The sequence below is a fragment of the Cyanistes caeruleus genome, chromosome 10 (assembly GCF_971803275.1).
Source record: "Cyanistes caeruleus chromosome 10, bCyaCae1.hap1.1, whole genome shotgun sequence".
Taxonomy (NCBI): Eukaryota; Metazoa; Chordata; class Aves; order Passeriformes; family Paridae; genus Cyanistes; species Cyanistes caeruleus.
This window is the reverse complement of record NC_141710.1, coordinates 24,754,484-24,772,657: the sequence shown is the minus strand read 5'-3', so window position 1 is coordinate 24,772,657 and position 18,174 is coordinate 24,754,484. Positions and strand designations below refer to the sequence as shown.

The window sequence follows — 18,174 nt, the reverse complement described above, 5'->3', positions numbered from 1 at the left end:
GGCCGGGCTCTCAGCCCGCAGCTGGCCCGCAGCTGCTCGGAGCCCGGCGCTGGGCGGCTCTGGGAGCGCAGCCGGCACAGAGCGAGCGCTCCGAGCCGCCGGGACGGAATTTGCTTTTCCCAGACTGTTCCCAGGGCTGGCCGCGACCTTTGCCGTGACACATCCTGCCCGAGAGCTGCGGCTCTGTGATGGCAGGTTTGAACCACGGGCTCGCGTGGTGCCTGCCCAGGCCGGGACACGGGCTCTGGGGATACGCCATGGCTCTTTGGTGTTCCGCTGTTTCCTTTCTCTTCTTTTTCGTGACCGTCTTCTATTTTAACCTCAAGCACCTGCTTGGCTTCCTCCCTTCCTCTTCCTCCCAAAAGTTTTGAAATCAAGTACAGAATTAGCAGAAATGTATGGTAATGGAAGAGCTATATCTTCTCTGTGGAGGCAGGAAAGGAGTATATTCTGAGGGAGAGCTGAGGTTTGGGGAGATAGATTGAGGTTTAAATGTTTATTTAAAAGTATGAAATATGTACATTGTGTACCTTAGAACAAGTAAACATTTAGTGCAGGACTTGAGCTCTTCTTGCCATTGTGTCACCTAAACCCTATGGAAAATACACAATTCCTCATGGACTTTGCTTCTGTGGGGGTTTATCTGTGTAGAAGAAGGGCCCAAAGGCACGAGGAAGCACATGTACCTTCTCCCTGCGTGTTGCTGCCACGTCCACATCCTTCACCTGGGGCCATTGTGAGTTACCCTGAGCCTCTAGGCCCTTCCTTCCCCCAAAAGTCTCTCAGTGCAATAAGGGGGTGGGAATTCTTGAGAGGCAGAATTGTCTGTACATTCTTGTCAGTACTCTTGCCCCTCTCTCGGTCCTGAGACTCACAGCTCAAAGCTGTAGTGGTCCATCCATGGTTTTGGAGTGCTGGGTTTGGGTGCTGGTTTCATTGACAATTTCACACTTTCCCTATGGGTGAGGCAGAACAAACAGTGCACGAGGCTTCTCAGATGCTCCCCAGAAGGCACCAGTCAGCCAAGCTTTTCCTCTCTTTCCATGCACCCTCTGGTCATTTCTTGAAGCAGGGATGAGAGGAGTGGATCAGATAAGGCTTTGTTTTAAAATCTGTGGGCTCTCTAAGATAGCTAGGAGCATGGGAAGCCCCAAAGAAGAGGTAGTGCAGTGTTTTCCAGGGTAAGATGCCAGCCTGTGATGGACTAAATGTTGCAGCACAGATAATTTTTGCAGTGAGAAGTAAGCAGTTGTCCAGGGCAGAGGATTAAGGGCTTAAGAGCGGGTGGGGTGGCTGAGCTCTGTGTACAGCCTCACCCCATTGGAATGACTCGGGCCAGCAGGGCAAACCAAGGGGTAGCTCTGTTGTACAAACATGGGTGCTTTTCCAAAATGCCAGCCAGACCCCAAATTCAAGGATCCCAAGATGTGGCTGCTGTTTCTGAAGGCTTCGGAAGAGGCAGTGAGCATGGTCACTAGAGGGCCCTGCACTTCACCATGCGCTTCAGGTGGCTTAAGAACAAACTGAAAATGTATTGCACCTTTAGCCATACAAGTCTGTTTCTTCCCTCAAAATCCAAAGTTCCCTGCTGCTGGCTGTTTTATGAAGAGAAGATGTTAACACTTTGTCTGAGCTCAAGGCCTGGGAAGGGAATCCTTCTGCAGGATCTGCTGTTGGGCTTCTGTCCCAGAGCCAGAGCGGGGGAGCACTGCTGGTGGGTCCCAGCTGCTGACAAAACCTCTGGGGGTGATTTGGTTCTTGCCGTGGCTGCTGCCAGCAGCGCAGGGTGGGGTGGCAGCTCTCAGCCTTTGCTGTCAGAGGTGGGGCTGATGGCTCCTGGCTCGAGTTCTAAATGCAGGATCTTACAGCACCAAGGCATTGCCATGTGGAAGGGGTACCTGTGGCTAGGGGTCTCTTCCAGACCTGCTGACAGAGCTGTCAGTGCTTCCAGCCCTTCCACTGAACATGAAATCATGCAGACTGCAGGGTAACAGTGGCCAGCTCTGGGAATTGCTACAAGCAGGATGAACAAGACAAATATTTTACTAGGATAATCCCCCTAGAAAGCCAGCTAATTAAAAAAGTATTGCAGGACTTCTCGCTGGGTTTTTACCCCGTCAAATCTGCCAGCAAATGTTTTGTGCTCAGTTTTGTTTGGGTGATGGGTGGATGTCTGTGCATCTCGTGGAACAGCCTTCTGAGGCCTTACAAGGATGTGTTTGCAGCTCACTTGTCCAGCCCATGCCCACGTTCAGGGGGCACCAAACACCACACAGAGGTTTTGCCTTACGGGGTGGCAGGAGAGGGGTGCTGAGGGAGGGGACTGTGCTGGACTGAAATAGAAAATGCTTCATGTGGGATTTGATGAAGTAATTTTCAAAGTAAAAGTCAAAGTAGGCTTTCCTGCAGATTGTCTCTCTGCCACAGACAGCAGTTTTTCTAGTTGCACGTTGGTACTTCAAAGACCATTGACCTAATCTTTGCAGTTTCTCCTGTGTCACTTTCTCAAAAGACAATTGTGATTAATGCACCTCATTTTCTGACTTCAGACTTCAGGCCTTTTCAGGAAATGGGGAACTTAAATAACTCCTATGTCCTTTCCACTTTTTTATTATTTTTCTTTACCTTTTTCTCTACTACCTTTTTCTCATCCTCTCACCATTTCTGGTCACAAGGTTAATATCTGGTCACAATTATCCTGATCACAAGCCTAATATCTGGCTCAACAGTCAGCACAGATGAGGACAGAATACTTACCAAATGGTGTCTCTCCTGGGGAAGGTGAGGAGGACAAGCCCGCTGATCTGTCCCTGCAATTTTGTGTTGAATTCTCATCCCCCAGTTAGATCCAAAATTGGGATTTTATACCTGAGTAACCACTGATGTGCAAAGTTCTGTGGCTGTGGCTGTACTCAGACCTTGCACTGTTTGTGGGTGCATTTCACAGAACAAATGAACATTAGGGTGTGGATTGGTTTACAGAGCATTTCTTGCTAACACAGACCACAAGACCACTGCTTAATCCATTTTGAGAGGCTGGTGGGTGCAAATGCAAAGACAGATTTTTAGAAATTTGGGTGAGTTTAGTTTCCTTTTTTAGGATTCCTGTGAAGCTGCACTGGTGAAAAGTCACAGGAAAGATCATTACTAGAGAAACCACAGAAGCAGAGTGCAAAATAAATGTAATGACAGAAGTCCTGCACCAGTAGTGATCTGGAGCTGGCTCTGAGTACAAATTTAAATCACATTTCTCCCACAATTACGCCCTGCCACGGAGAGCTCTGCCTTGGCTATTCAGAGTATGTAAAATAGAATTACATTTGAGTTACAAACACTGTAATGCAAATCTTCCTGAATGTAAAAAATCCCAAATATTTATGAATTGTTCAATTGTTCAGGAATTGCTCCTTGCGTTCTTGGATCAGATCTGCTGTTGTAGTTCCACACAGAAAACTGTGTTTCCTCTTAAAAATGGCACTCTGGGACTGCACAGCCACGGTTTCTATCCATGTCTGCCCTGATGTGGCTCTCTGAAAGGGCAGTGATAGGCCAGGGCCTGAGATTTTCTGTACAACTTCCTTGGAGCTTTTTCTTTCAAGATTAACTTTTAGAGGCCAAAATTCCATGTCAAATCTGGATAAATGAAATGTAGTTATCTGGTATTTGGGGATTGGGATATTGTTGTATAATTCATTTTTAGCTCTGGGAAAATACTTCTCAAACAGCATCTTCAAAGAGCTGTTGTGTATGTGAGTGTGTGCACAAACCAGCGATCAGGACTGTCACAGACACACCCTGTCAAGTACAGGAAACTGCTCTGGGGGTGACTGCAGTGAAGTGTTGTCTGCACCAAGGGCTCAGGCTGCAGTGCAGTGCCTGTGCTGGGAGTGCATGGCTGCTCTTCCCTGCTCAGGTTTCACGTGGGTATCACTGCTGGGACAATTCCCAGAAACTACTGATTGCTTTAACCCTTTGGTCCCTGGAAAGGGGGCACTGCTCTCCAGGCTGTGCTTTGAAGGGCAGCATCCCAGCACCGGAGTGGGAAACAGCTGGGTACCCAAGGGTGAGTGGGGTAACGGATCCTGCGGTGGAAAGCGCTCGTGAGGAATCAGCAGCAGTGTCTCTCCTAGCAGGAAACACCATGGAAATGCATCCTTTAGTTCCAAATATGTGTGTGGTGAGAAAGGTGGCACGTGTGCATCCTGCCAAGAGGGCAGGAGGGCACACAGCACACTGAGGGATGCAGGTGCCCATCTGGGGGTGCTTTCAGCCACCCCCACACTGCACCAGCAGCTCCACCCTGTGCCAGGACATTCCCAGAGCCTGGTCTGCTCCACCCTGTGCCAGGACATTCCCAGAGCCTGGTCTGCTCCACCCTGTGCCAGGACATTCCCAGAGCCTGGTCTGCTCCACCCTGTGCCAGGACATTCCCAGAGCCTGGTCTGCTGTCTCCTCTCCTGCCTTCAGGGTCCTCTGGCTAGGGACCGACAGGAATATTGCCCCTGAAGTGGCTCTTTGGTGGGCTTGTGTGGGAAATCCACTGTCCACCTGGGAAAAGGTCACTGTGAATTTAACATGGCAATTATCAGGCACAGTTTAACAAGCCATAAGCCCTTGGTGATTTACACTTATAAAAGGGAAAACAGAAGCACTCAGTCTTGATTTAACCACATTTAACCATATAAGACCTAAGAGGACAGTCTTTGGTTAGGAATGTCTGCACACAGGACTGATCTTCCAGTCCTAAATACTATCATTCCGTTTAATTTGGTGCTTGTGAGAATTTACACTACGCAACCAAGTCTTTAAAATGGTTTTCTTAATATGCTTTTGTATGTGCATGGACTGCTTTGGGTGCAAGATGGCAGATTTGGTCCCAGAACTTGTCTGTGTGTGAACAGTTTTCTACAGAGATGATTGGGAAAGAGGGTTTATCTGTGGCATTTTAGCCATTTGAAGTATTTTTATTTAAAGTAGGATAAACACCCAAAGTATACTGTCTTTCCAGAAATGTTCTCCCCAGATCATGTAAATGGTTTCATAATACTTGCATTAATCCAAATATTATCATACTTACATTTCAACTTCTTAATTATTTATAAACCAAAATCGAAACCTAAACCAATAGTGTTAAAAAAAAATGGAGAAGAAAGAAACCCATCTTTCAGTGGAAAACTTCATGAAAGATGTTCTCATGCAGAACTTAATCGTGTTATTTGAGTGCTGCATTTTCAGGGTTTTGTTGTCAAACCCTTTTTTTTTGTGTATTAAAGGGAAAGTCCTGTGTGTAAGGTGCTGGCCCATGGACTGTTGCCATCTCCTGCTTGTGCAGCTGCACTGCATCCCGGGCTGGCTGGGAGCACAGCCTGCCCAGGGCACCTGCCAGCTCCTGCCAACCCACCCTCACTGGCTTGCTTTTCTTCTGTCCGAGCAGCTTTTGCTCAAAACAAATCTGATTTAATCCCCAGTGAGTCCAGGACAAACTGATCCACGTGAGCATCACTGGCTTGAGAGGATTCAGTGCAAGCACGGGGAGAGATGGTGTTTGAGCTGGTTTCTGAACCAGCCAGCCAAGCTGCCTGCCTACCAGAGGAGCCGCGAGCCCGCGGAGCAAGCCCGGTCCCGCGGGGATGGGATGGGATGTGAGTGCACGTTGGTGAGCTGACACAGAAAAGCTGAACACACCTGCACGTCCCTTAATGAGCCTCCATGGTCAGACACTTACAGAGACATTTTATTTACATGATATACAAGCACTCTCAGCAGCCAGCAGAGTCTCTGCAGGTGCCCTCAGACGTCAGTGTACTCGTGGTAGATGCGCACCTCCGACCTCCTGACGCTCTGGAGGGACCTGATGCTCTCGCTCCTGGTTCTCATGTTGGATTTCCTGAACAGCCTTCGTGAGAATGATCGACACATGAAAAAATAAATGATTGGATCCAGACAGACGTTGCACGCGGACAGGAACAGTGTCATTTCCTTACAATAATATAAGATTTTATGTGCAGAGTCATCTAAAATTTTGTCCAGATGACTAAAAGTAAAGGGTATTCGACACAAATGGTAGGGCAGAAAGCAGGTGAAAAACACGGCCACGACAACCCTTATACTCTGGTTGTGCTTCCGCTTTCGGCTGGACGAGCTGATGAACTGTTTGCTGGACTTATAGATGTACCTGGAGATGGCAATGTAACACCCTATCAGCACCACCAGCACCACCACGAACATGCAGGTGTTGATGTAGATGACGGCCGAGTGCCACTTGACTCCCAGGGGAGACTTCAGCTTCAGGCAGTCGTCGACGTTTCTCTTGGTGGGGTAGCCGTTGGTGAGGATCAGGTTTGGCAGCGCCAGGAACGCCATCACCACCCACACGCAGGCTGACAGGATCTTGGTGAAGGTGATGCTGTACATCCTGGAGTCTCCAAAGGGCTTCACCACCTTCAGGTAGCGGTCGATGCTGATGAGCCCCAGGAAGACGATGGTGGTGTACATGTTGGCGTAGAACAGCACCGTGGTGTAGCGGCACAGGAAGGAGTTGAAGTGCCACGGCCCCAGCCGCGAGTCCTGGATGATCTTGAAGGGGAACGTCAGCGTCATGAGCAGGTCTGCAACCACAATGTTCTTGAGGTAAAATATGAAGCTGGTTTTGTTTCTGATGTGGAAGAAGATCCACACTGCCAGCCCGTTCAGCAGGAGGCTGGCCAGGAAGATGACGAGGTAGAGCACGGGCAGGACGATGGTGGTGAACTCGTCACGCGCAGAGCGCCCCAGGGAGCTGGCGTTGGGCGAGCTGCTGTTGTCTGTGCTGAGGTGATTGTCTGTGGGAATGAGGGAAAACAACAGGTTAAAGCTTTCTGGTGCTTTACAAAGGGGGCCAGTTTAGAGCTGTCCTCTCTCTGGGCAGTCTGAGGCTGTTCGGGGGAACCATAAATCACAACTGCAGGTTGTCAGCTCCTGCATGCTTGACAGAATGCGACTTGTGAGCTGAGATGTTTGTCATGAGACAGGGCTCTGGAGAGACTCCTCAGGCCTATCAGAACGCTCATTTAAACTTAGTTTACTTAAATGTATTTAAAAATCACAGTCTCTGGGGGATTTTAAGATTTCCTATGTAAATGTTTGTGAAAAACTTATAAACGCTGCCATAAAATGACAGTACATTTTGTTTCATGTTGTTTATGCTCTGACCTTGGCTGGTGAGGCAAACCAGGCTGGCTGTGGGGCAGCGCTGGGCTCTGCTCAGACAGCCCATGCTGGAATGACTGATTTCTTTCAAATGTTGGTAGGAACTGACAGTAATAAAATAAACACTTATCAATCACTTATATTTACATTGCTATTTTACCTGGCAGTTTTCCATAGGACAAATTGTACCCCATCCTTTGCGCTGCTGTAGGTTTTCAGCTGAAATGCTCTTCAGGAGTCCCACTGGCTGCCGTGGATCTGGGATGCAGCAGGGCCTATGCCAGGATGATGTTCTGGTAAAAAAAAATTCCAAATTAAAACCAAAGCAAAACAGGAGAGCCAACCTTTGTGTTCCCTGCCTGGAGAGGAGCTTTGTGAAAGGAGCTTCCGCTGGAATTCCCAGGGAAGGGCTGGCTGAGGGCTGGGTACTGCACTGTGCTCCTGTTGTGAGGTCTTCATTGCTCTTTTCTTGCTCATTTCAGTGATGGATGACCATGAGTGGATTTTTTTTTTTTTTTTTTAAATCATCACTCACTTCTTGAAGTAAAAAAGTTTAATCAGGAATTATGATACTTGTGTATAACTTCATAGTGTATCCCCCAAACCAGGGTGGAAATGGTGGAAATGGCAAGTTCCTGTTCCTTTTCTATAGAAACTGGCACACAAGGAACACTGAAACCTGCAGAAACTCATTTATGCCATGATGGCATCGTGATGTGTGACATTGTTAAGAGGGATTTTGCCAATAACAGTTTTAAGGCTGTGCTCCAAATTGTTCTTTCCTCTATCAATATGCAAACACAGTAACTTTTCTGGGATTAATTTTTTGCTTACAAGTTTTGATAGGAAATACTGGCTAAATGGTTCTGATCTCACCAATTCCACTGGACCTGGCTGTTCTCATGGAGATGAAGAGAGGATGGAGCTCCTCCAGCTGTTTTGCAGATCAGAACCTGTTTTAGCTGCCATGCCCTGTAGGAACAGTGTTGTGTGGCACTAGATGGCACCAAAGCAAGTAATGGTGTGTGAAAGCATCAGTAAAAACTTTAATTTGGATATTTTAACCTTTTTATCAGTCTGGCTTCTTGGCTGGCCGTGTTTGCCCTGACAGTAAAAAGACTGCCAAGGGTGTTGTAGGTGTTTTGTTTTCAGTGGGTCTGAGCAGCAATAATCCATCATGCTTTGCTGCTGTTGAGGATCTGCAGCTCTCTTTTCTGCCCAGGAGGCACAGAGATCAAAAGAGTACGAGATTTTATGAAAAGATGCATATCTAACTCCTTATGTAAATAAGGTGCTTATTTCCCTGCTTTTCAGAGTTTCTTTTAAGTCTGCATAATTCCTGGCCCCTGGAAAACTCCTGGTTCTCAGGCTCTTCAGGCAAGTGCTCTACTAAGCCCTCAGTCCCGAGAAGTCAGTGAGGGATTGGATGTGTGGTCTGGGATCTGAGGCAGAGCAAGAGGTGGCTCCTGTGTCCTCTGCTGTGCCCTGGGAATGCTGCAGGAGCCGGTGGGGCTGGGGCTGGATCTGTGTGGAGAGGACTGCACACGTGCTGCACTGCACAGTCCCAGCCATGCCACTTGTGTCCCCTGGTGTGACCAGGTGTGACCCCCCCGGATTGCCCAGGGACATCCAGGCCTTGGGAAGGCATCCTGGGAGTAAATGTCAAAATAGGTTCCAAAATGATCTCAGAAAACTGCGGATTGGAACAAGAAAGCAGCAAATTCTTCACCAGTGTAACCTGTGCCAGCTGAGCTTCGGGCTGTGTGCCCTGCCAGCACTCCTGACCTCAGCAGAGGCTCTGGTGAGTGCAGGGTGGAGGAGAGAGGCAATACCTGCGACTGTGTGCCCTCCTTACACACCAAAGGCTCTCCTTGGTGCTGCTCTAGCTCAAAGCTTTAAATGCTTCACCAAACAGGTCTGGGCAGACCTGCAGGGCAGTGCTGCTGTGATGCTCCTGCTGCACAGAGCTGCTGTGGGATGGAAGGTGAGGTGCACAGCCATGGTCCTGCTCAGACTCAGAGCTCCAAAGGTGTTTCCAGAGTTTCCTACCAAAGCTGCTGTGGTGGGCAGAGTGCTGAGAGCAGTGTGGCTTCATTATTTACATACTGGGGTAGGTGATCAAGTGTAGAGCTGAGGTATCTGTACTCAGTATTTTCGTTCTTTCTGACAAAGCCTGCTATATTGCAGGCTCCAGGAGTAGGAAAAAATATTATATGGAGAATTCACTCTTTTTCATGTGTTTTATTGCACAGGAGATAGACTGTGTTCTCTTTAAAGAGTATTCATGGGTATTTTGTAAATGCTCACTGACTGCATACTCTAGTTGTGGATTTCTCACTTGTCTGAATACAGTATTTTTGTGCTCAGCAGGGCTGACTTTCCTCTCTTGTCCAGTTACCAGGTCACTTTCCTCATCCATTTCACCCTAAACTGCTGTCTCAGTCTGCTATACAAACACATTCTGCTTGGGAGTCTTTGAAGATGCCTTTTCCAGGCAGCTTTGTAAACCAGAATACTTTTTACTTCTTGTAGCTTCTGTATTTTGTCCATGGTTGGTGAGATAATCCCTTGCTGCTGATGTGGACAGGCTGGTTTATGTGCATGACTGATGTAACCTCAGAGAAGAAATGAAATAACAGGCTGCATGGCAGCCTTCAGTGTCAGGTGGATAGGGAATGACTGCAGAGTTTTTCTAGTGACTAAGGCTTTAAGTTGACTTCCTGTTTAAAGAAATTGTATATCTTCAAATCTAATATTTTTTCATCTTATTTAAAACTTTTTAGAATTAGAAAACTCTCTTTGTGACCTAGACCAGCTACTCTAGGTCATGGGGCTGCAGAGTCTTAAGTAATAGTTTTTATTTGAGCCCATAACTTGTTGATGTCTGCCTTCTTTCCAGTCCCTCTGCATTTGTCACCATAATGTTGGGTAAATGACAGAGTTAATGTAAGGCAGACAGTAAACTTGCTGTAGGCTGGCTGCAATGCTGTTTGTTCTTTTCTGTTGCCCATCAGAACCAAATCACGGAGCTGCTTGTAAAGATTTAGAGGGAAAAAGCATTGGTGCAGGGTAAGAGCGTGGAGCTGCTGCAGGCAGCCGTGGAGCCTGTGTCACCCCACACCAATCCTGTGTCCCCTGAGCCTGCTCCCATCCCATGCTCCCTGAGCAAGCCTCCGTGTTCTGGTTTTCCCTGCCTGCATCTCTTTATTTTTGTGTTGTCTCTCGTTCACTACAAGTCTGGTCCCAGTAGCCAGGGCACTGCCACCTTTCCCTTCCTTGCAGGCTTCTGTCAAAAATGGTCCATCTACCTTTTGGTGAAGTAATATGTTAATGTGCTGGTAATGCACAGTGGAATAACCTGAAATTCCTGTTTGAATTGCTGCCTTACATCAGTGAGTTACCCTTCTGCTGTCTTGTGCTTTGCACACTCGAATGGCTCAGGTGTGTTTGTAGCCAGTGCATCCTGGTGCTGGCCCTGCCCAGGTGGGGTGGGAGCTGCTGGATCCCCCTGAGCAGTGCTGGAGCCCCTGAGCAGTGCTGGATCCCCTGAGCAGTGCTGGATCCCCTGAGCAGTGCTGGATCCCCCTGAGCAGTGCTGGAGCCCCTGAGCAGTGCTGGATCCCCTGAGCAGTGCTGGATCCCCCTGAGCAGTGCTGGATCCCCCTGAGCCCCTGAGCAGTGCTGGATCCCCTGAGCAGTGCTGGATCCCCTGAGCAGTGCTGGATCCCCCTGAGCAGTGCTGGAGCCCCTGAGCAGTGCTGGATCCCCCTGAGCAGTGCTGGATCCCCTGAGCAGTGCTGGATCCCCCTGAGCCCCTGAGCAGTGCTGGAGCCCCTGAGCAGTGCTGGATCCCCTGAGCAGTGCTGGATCCCCTGAGCAGTGCTGGATCCCCCTGAGCAGTGCTGGAGCCCCTGAGCAGTGCTGGAGCCCCCTGAGCAGTGCTGGATCCCCCTGAGCCCCTGAGCAGTGCTGGATCCCCCTGAGCCCCTGAGCAGTGCTGGATCCCCCTGAGCAGTGCTGGATCCCCTGAGCAGTGCTGGATCCCCTGGGCAGTGCTGGAGCCCCCTGAGCAGTGCTGGATTCCCTGAGCCCTGAGCAGTGCTGGATCCCCCTGAGCCCTGAGCAGTGCTGGAGCCCCTGAGCCCCTGAGCAGTGCTGGAGCCCCCTGAGCAGTGCTGGAGCCCCCTGAGCCCTGAGCAGTGCTGGAGCCCCCTGAGCAGTGCTGGAGCCCCTGTGCCCTGCCCTGGCTGAGCACGGGGGTGGCAGGGACAGCCAGGGGTCCCTTCCTCCACGGGCAGAGGGGAGAGCAGCCCTGGCCTGGCCCCGGGGCCAGCACCCGGCTCAGGTGCCAGCCACACTGCAGGGAAGGGCTGGGGTAGAACTGTCCCCAGCTGTGGCTTATGGTGCCTGTCTTCTCAGTCCTGGCCAGAAATGGGAACCTGCTCAGAAAGCTGCTCGTCTGCTCCAGCATCTGGCACAAAACTCCTTCTGCATTTTCAGGTTCCTCCTTGAGCTTCCCCCCTTCCAGCCGAGCTCTCCTCTCTCGTGTTTCACAGCGTTCTGCTGCTGTGCTGTGCTGCCTTCGGCTGCTGTCCTGTCCCTGTCCTGTCCCTGTCCTGTCCCTGTCCCTGTCCCTGTCCCTGTCCCTGTCCCTGTCCCTGTCCCTGTCCCTGTCCCTGTCCTGTCCCTGTCCTGTCCTGTCCCTGTCCCGTCCCTGTCCCTGTCCCTGTCCTGTCCTGTCCTGTCCTGTCCTGTCCTGTCCCTGTCCTGTCCCTGTCCTGTCCCTGTCCTGTCCTGTCCCTATCCTGTCCCTGTCCCTGTCCCTGTCCCTGTCCCTGTCCCTGTCCCTGTCCCTGTCCTGTCCCTGTCCTGTCCTGTCCTGTCCCTGTCCCTGTCCCTGTCCCTGTCCCTGTCCCTGTCCCTGTCCCTGTCCCTGTCCCTGTCCTGTCCCTGTCCCTGTCCTGTCCTGTCCTGTCCTGTCCCTGTCCCTGTCCCTGTCCCTGTCCCTGTCCCTGTCCTGTCCTGTCCTGTCCTGTCCCTGTCCCTGTCCCTGTCCCTGTCCTGTCCCTGTCCCTGTCCCTGTCCTGTCCCTGTCCTGTCCTGTCCCTGTCCTGTCCCTGTCCCTGTCCCTGTCCGTGTCCTGTCCCTGTCCCTGTCCCTGTCCTGTCCCTGTCCTGTCCTGTCCCTGTCCTGTCCCTGTCCCTGTCCCTGTCCGTGTCCTGTCCCTGTCCCTGTCCCTGTCCCTGTCCCTGTCCTGTCCTGTCCCTGTCCTGTCCCTGTCCTTGTCCTGTCCCTGTCCCTGTCCTGTCCCTGTCCCTGTCCCTGTCCCTGTCCTGTCCCTGTCCTTGTCCTGTCCCTGTCCCTGTCCTGTCCCTGTCCCTGTCCCTGTCCCTGTCCCTGTCCTGTCCCTGTCCCTGTCCCTGTCCCTGTCCCTGTCCTGTCCCTGTCCTGTCCTGTCCCTGTCCGTGTCCTGTCCGTGTCCTGTCCCTGTCCCTGTCCCTGTCCCTGTCCCTGTCCCTGTCCGTGTCCTGTCCCTGTCCCTGTCCCTGTCCTGTCCCTGTCCCTGTCCCTGTCCCTGTCCGTGTCCTGTCCTGTCCTGTCCCTGTCCTGTCCCTGTCCGTGTCCTGTCCCTGTCCTGTCCTGTCCCTGTCCTGTCCTGTCCGTGTGTCCTCAGCAGTCCCGGGGAGGGCGCAGAGCCGTGCTGACATCCTCGCTGGGATGCACACGGAGCAGCAGGCTCTGTGCTGGGACACAGCTGTCCCCAGCCGCTGCTGGCAGTGCCCGCTGTCCCCAGCCTCCCGTGGCCCAGGGGAAAGTCACCCGTGAGCTGCAGGGCACGGACAGCACGGGCTGCTCTCCCCCAGCGGGTGATGCCGGGTGTCCCTGGCATCAGCACAGCCCCAGATGTGCCCAGGCTCTCCCTGTGCCGAGCTGAAGCCTCACAGCCTGCGGAACCTGTACTTGTTGTAGGGCTGTACAAACAACCGGCGCAGCAAAGCCCTGGAGTCAGCATTTGATAATGCCATCTAGCATGCAAAATCCTCATTTGGGGGGAATATGCCCTTGGGATTACAGGATTTCCTCACTTTAAAAGGAAATAGTAAAAGTACTAGCACAAATCTAACTTCCCCAAAGCCACTTTTGGAATATTTTGTCCAAATGTAGCCATTAGTTTTTTTCTCATTTCAAGTGAATTTTTATGAACTCTAATGATCCCCTGTGTGAGATAGCTGACAGGAGATTTGTTTGAGCTGTCAAGTTCCTTTTTTTTTTCCTGTCTCTTGGACTGCTCCTTGCTAAAAGTTCACACATTATATTACCTACTTTGCATTGGATTTTCTGTGCAGAGTTTGCAAGATCTAGTAACCGTTGTTAATTGTTGCAGCAAGACTGTTTTTAAGGTTATTTGCAGAACCTAAAGCTGCATAAATTCCCTTTCCCCTTGCATAAGCACCACAGTTCCCGGGTGATGCTGCTGGAGCTTCCCACCTTGCTGCACTGATGCCCAGGACATGCAGTGTCCATGGCCAAAGGCAGGAGCTACCTGCAGTGCTTGTGTGAGTCTGCTCAGGTGTGCTGGGCTGTGCTGCTGTGTGCTGGGCCCAGCACCTCAGTGCCACCTCCGACGAGGTGGGCTTGGAGTGTCGTGGCAAGGTAGAGCTGCACAGCTCCGGGGAACTGCAGTGGGCTCTGCATGAGAAGCTGAGTCTGCCAACAGCACGGCTATCGCCCGGGCAGCAGGGCAGCAGCTGCTCTCGGCGCAAGAGAAGCTGGGTTGCAATTGCTGGCTGCTTTTTTGCACTTTTTTGGGAGGATAAAAAAAAAAAGAGAGCTCAACACAGTGGTTGGCAGGGCTGGGATAATGAATGTTTTCTCAGTAAGGCAGCCTCTAATTAGCAAGGAGGAAAGGAACTCTGGAATGTTTCCTTTGCTTCTTTCTAGAAGATGCTGCTGGTTGGTCGTGGTTGCCCAAACCTGCGGCACTGGGGGCTGTGCAGCCCTGCAGGGAGGCTTTCCTTGGGCCCCCACAAGGATCCACCAGGAGAGGTGCAGCCCCTGTGCACGACCACCTGCAGGTGAGGGTGCCAAAGCTCGTGTGCAGGTGAGCAGGTGTGTCCCTGGTGCCACGCTGGCAGTGCCATGGCACTGGTGCTGTGTGTCACTGCCATGGCACTGCACCCACGGGCACAGCCATGCTCTGCAGCCTCCAGCAAAGCCACAGCTGGGGTGTCCAGCCTTGGGTCAGGGGTTTTTACTGAAAAGATCAGCTTTTATGTTTGATTATTGTACTGTGCAGTGAAAAGCATTAAAAATTTCAAAATGACACTTTAAAAAGAATCAAGATGTCTGGAGCACAAACACAAAAATGCAGCTTTGTAGCAATGCATTGGTAGCACTGCACCTTCATCTGTTGGACCTGCATCTGTTGTGCCTCTATCCATCCCTCAGGAGCCACTGTGAGAAAATATATTGGGAAATCAAAATAATTCTTGGTACGTGCATGTAGCCAGCGTCATTTAAGTCTTTCAGTAATTCCAGTCTAACTTTCAGCCATTTTTTTTTGTGCTGAAGCAATTTCTATTGATTTTTTTGTATGCAATCCTAATTCACATCACAGAAGCACCAAGAAATCCTCGTGTGCCTGTGTCAGTTGGCTTCTCTGTGCTCCAGGACCTGCTACTGCCACACGGTGCTCTGCTTGCTACTTGCAGCAGCACCACTGCTTGAAAGAGGAACAAAGAGCAGAAAGACACGGGGATTCTGGGGAGAAGTCCAGCCTGGTGCAACACTGTTCTTTGATGCACAGTCTGGAGAGTTCCCTGCTGCCTCTGGGGTGAGCAGGCTGCTGTCCTGGGCAGGGCACGGGCTGCAGGAGCTGCTGCTGCCCCCAGCCCTGCTGCCTGGGCTCCTTTCACAGCCCAGTGCTGCACTCAGGGTGGCAGGGGCTGGCTGCAGTCCCGTCTGTGCTGCTCAGCAGCAGCTGTCCCTTTGGAACGTCACGGACACTTCCCTGAGAACCAGCAGCAGGGCTTGCTGCAGCACCTCCTGTGAGGCTCATTGTTGGTCAGAAGTGGAAACCAGCTTCTGATAATCAACAGTGCAATGTTTTAATTTACTGAAGGTGCTATGGTAATCTTTTATGCTGGAAAGGATTAAGATACATAGGAATGGATGTTGCCTCCTTCCTCTAGAGTTTTCCTGGCAGCCCTGGGGGTGATGTCTGCTGCAGCCTGGCTCTGGGGCAGAAGGTCTGGAGCTCACGGTGTGCCAGGTGTGTTTTCACTCAGCTCCAAGCTGCTGCTCACTACTGCCCAGCTGCTGCTCAAGGCTGTAGCTGGACCACAGGGGCCTTGCCTGGCTTCTTCTGGCGCTCACTGAATCACAGAGGAGGTTCTTTCCGAACTTTGCTTTGTGAAGGCGAGCTAGGGACCGGTCACAAAAGGAGGAGCATTCCCTGTCACTGTTTCCCGGCCTGTCTCAGCCAGGGCTGTGTGCCGGGTGGGACGGAGCCCGTGGGCTCTGGAGCGCTCCTTGGTGCGGAGCAGCCCGGGGGGCTCCTGCCCCGTCCCGGGGCTCTCGGCCCGTCCAGCCGGGCTGGCCCTGCCTGCAGCTCGGCCTCCCTGCCACGATCGGGGCTCTGCGGGCCCTGGCAGGCTGCACACAGGGCTGGGGAGCAGCTGCTGGGAGAGCTGGCCCTGCTCCCTGCCCGCAGCGCAGGGCTTGGGCAGCCCGGGACAGAGCGGGGCTGGGACCGGGAGAGAGCGGGGCTGGGACCGGGAGAGAGCGGGGCTGGAACCGGGAGAGAGCGGGGCTGGGACCGGGAGAGAGCGGGGCTGGAACCGGGAGAGAGCGGGGCTGGAACCGGGAGAGAGCGGGGCTGGGACCGGGAGAGAGCGGGGCTGGAACCGGGAGAGAGCGGGGCTGGAACCGGGAGAGAGCGGGGCTGGGACCGGGAGAGAGCGGGGCTGGGGCCGGGGCTGAGCCGGGGCTGGGGCTGAGCCGGGGCTGAGCCGGGGCTGGGGCCGGGGCTGGGGCCGGGGCTGAACCGGGGCTGAGCCGGGGCTGGGGCCGGGGCTGGGGCCGGGGCTGGGGCTGAGCCGGGGCTGGGGCTGGGCCGGGGCTGAGCCGGGGCTGAGCCGGGGCTGAGCCGGGGCTGAGCCGGGGCTGAGCCGGGGCTGGGGCCGGGGCTGGGGCTGAGCCGGGGCTGGAGCCGGGGCTGAGCCGGGGCTGAGCCGGGGCTGGGCACGAACTGGCTGCGCAGCCGGTCGGGAAGGAGCGCTCACGGCTGATGCCGCTGCAATGTGCTGATTTTCTCTCCCAGCCCCTGATACAAACACGAGGTTTCTGTGTGTGAGATCCCCTCACAGCCTCCGTTCTCTCCCCCCTGCCCCTCCTGCAGCTCCTGTCTGGGGGCTGCCCCAGGTGCTGCATCCCCACGGAGTGCGGGGGCAGGAGAGGCTCTGCTGCCCCAGGGCTGCTGGCCCAGCCGCAGGAAAGGAGGGGAAGCTTCTCCCAACCAGACAAAAACAGCGGCTTCCATGCTCAAGGCCAGTGCCTGCTCGTCAATCAGTGACATCAGCTAAAGGTTGCCCGAGTTTTCTGGTTTCCCTTTCTAAAAAGGCTTGCAGAATTCTTAAAAAAGATGGAAAGAAGCACGAAATGCTGCCAGTTTCCAGAAGGAGCACACAGGAGAGTGGCTGCAGGCCCTGTAGTGCACAAACAGGTAATTTTTTAACAAACCCTTGAACTGCGCTGCTGGTCCTGGTGCTCCGTAACCATGAACAACCTTTTCAGTATGAAATCTCCCTAAAAGACAGAGGTTTTTGCAAGCACCTCAGATATTTCCCAAGCTGTGAGACTCATCAGATCTAGTCTGCTCATTCAGAGCTATGTGGTTTTTCCAGTGAACCTGACAAGTTTTAACATGACTTGAACAGAGTACGAAGGAAGAGAACATTTATTCTGTTCATATAGTGAAAAGAGCTCAAGTTTGCTTTCCTGTACTGAAAGAGGTGAAAGGGAATATAGTACAAACCCTTTTAAAGCAAATTCAGATCTTGTAGTTACTGAATCTTACTTTATATGAGTTAAACTGTCAGGAGGTGAGTTACTGAAATAATGGACCCACCTGCACTTTGAGTTGTATCTTAAAAGGAAGGATTAGTACAGACTGATTTTTTTTTTGCCACCATCAATACTATGTATGAGTGAATGAAAGGCTGGTAAAGGCACGCTGTTTTGAGAACTTTTCACGCTTTGAATTGATCCGACATTCAGTTAATGGTTCCAAGTCTGGCTATCAGCAGCTATAACTTAATTCCTGTTTCTTCACCCAAGGGTGAGAAAGTGTTAGCAGATTCACTGAGCAACTTATGGAAGCTTTTCCGATGGTCAGAGCTCACTTACCTGTCACCATCGTCGCCTTCCGCTTGTCTCGGAGCTGCATCCCGAAAGCGCCTCAGACTCCTCCAGAACGCATCTTGGAACTACAGAAGGTAGAAGAGCATTTCCTGGGGGTGGGGAGCTGAACGAACCATGTCTGGCAGTAAGATTTTTGGGTTTCCGATGGCTTTTTTTCGGTAATACCTGATCAGAGAGCCAAAATTCCCCTGGCCAGGAGCAACTGGAGCAACTGGCTTTCTCATTCCTGGGAATGACTCACATGCCAGGGTAGGTGAGCGCGCTCCCGAGCAGCTGGGGCGCCCAGGACGCAGACAGTGATTCACCTGGAGGTGGGTTCGTGCTGGGGAAGGCAGCAGCCTCTGCGGGGAGACGCTGCAGAGCCTGCAGGGTGTTCACTGCAGCCCTGCCTCTGCCCCCCGGGCCCTACGGTGGCTGCAGGCTGCGTGGGGATTTCATATGAGCCAGAAAAATCTGGTGCTGGATAGATGCAAATGCCTGCTAATCGAGATTATCTTGTCAATTATTAATTTGATTATGTTTAGATTGTCTTTAGTGTTGTGCTTTGAACAGACCCTTCCTTCT

At 52.1% G+C, this 18,174-nt stretch overlaps 1 protein-coding gene across 1 annotated transcript; it reads right to left on the bottom strand.

The window, feature by feature from the left end:
• Positions 1-5,696: 5,696 nt before the first annotated feature.
• On the bottom strand, positions 5,697-17,869 carry LOC111933248 (G protein-coupled receptor 87). The gene is made up of 3 exons (XM_023932715.2): positions 17,596-17,869; positions 7,349-7,481; positions 5,697-6,821 (listed from the first exon to the last, which is right to left on the bottom strand). The coding sequence occupies exons 2-3, from the start codon at positions 7,380-7,382 to the stop codon at positions 5,791-5,793; spliced, it is 1,065 nt and encodes a 354-aa protein (XP_023788483.2). The 5' UTR covers positions 7,383-7,481; positions 17,596-17,869; the 3' UTR covers positions 5,697-5,790.
• Between the last annotated feature and the right edge of the window lie 305 nt (positions 17,870-18,174).

Coding starts and splice junctions, on each gene's coding strand:
- LOC111933248 (XM_023932715.2), bottom strand. CDS start 7,382: ATGGGGTACAATTTGTCCTATGGAAAACTGCCAG. Junction 6,822..7,348: donor GTCCTATGGAAAACTGCCAG/GTAAAATAGCAA, acceptor TCATTCCCACAG/ACAATCACCTCAGCACAGAC.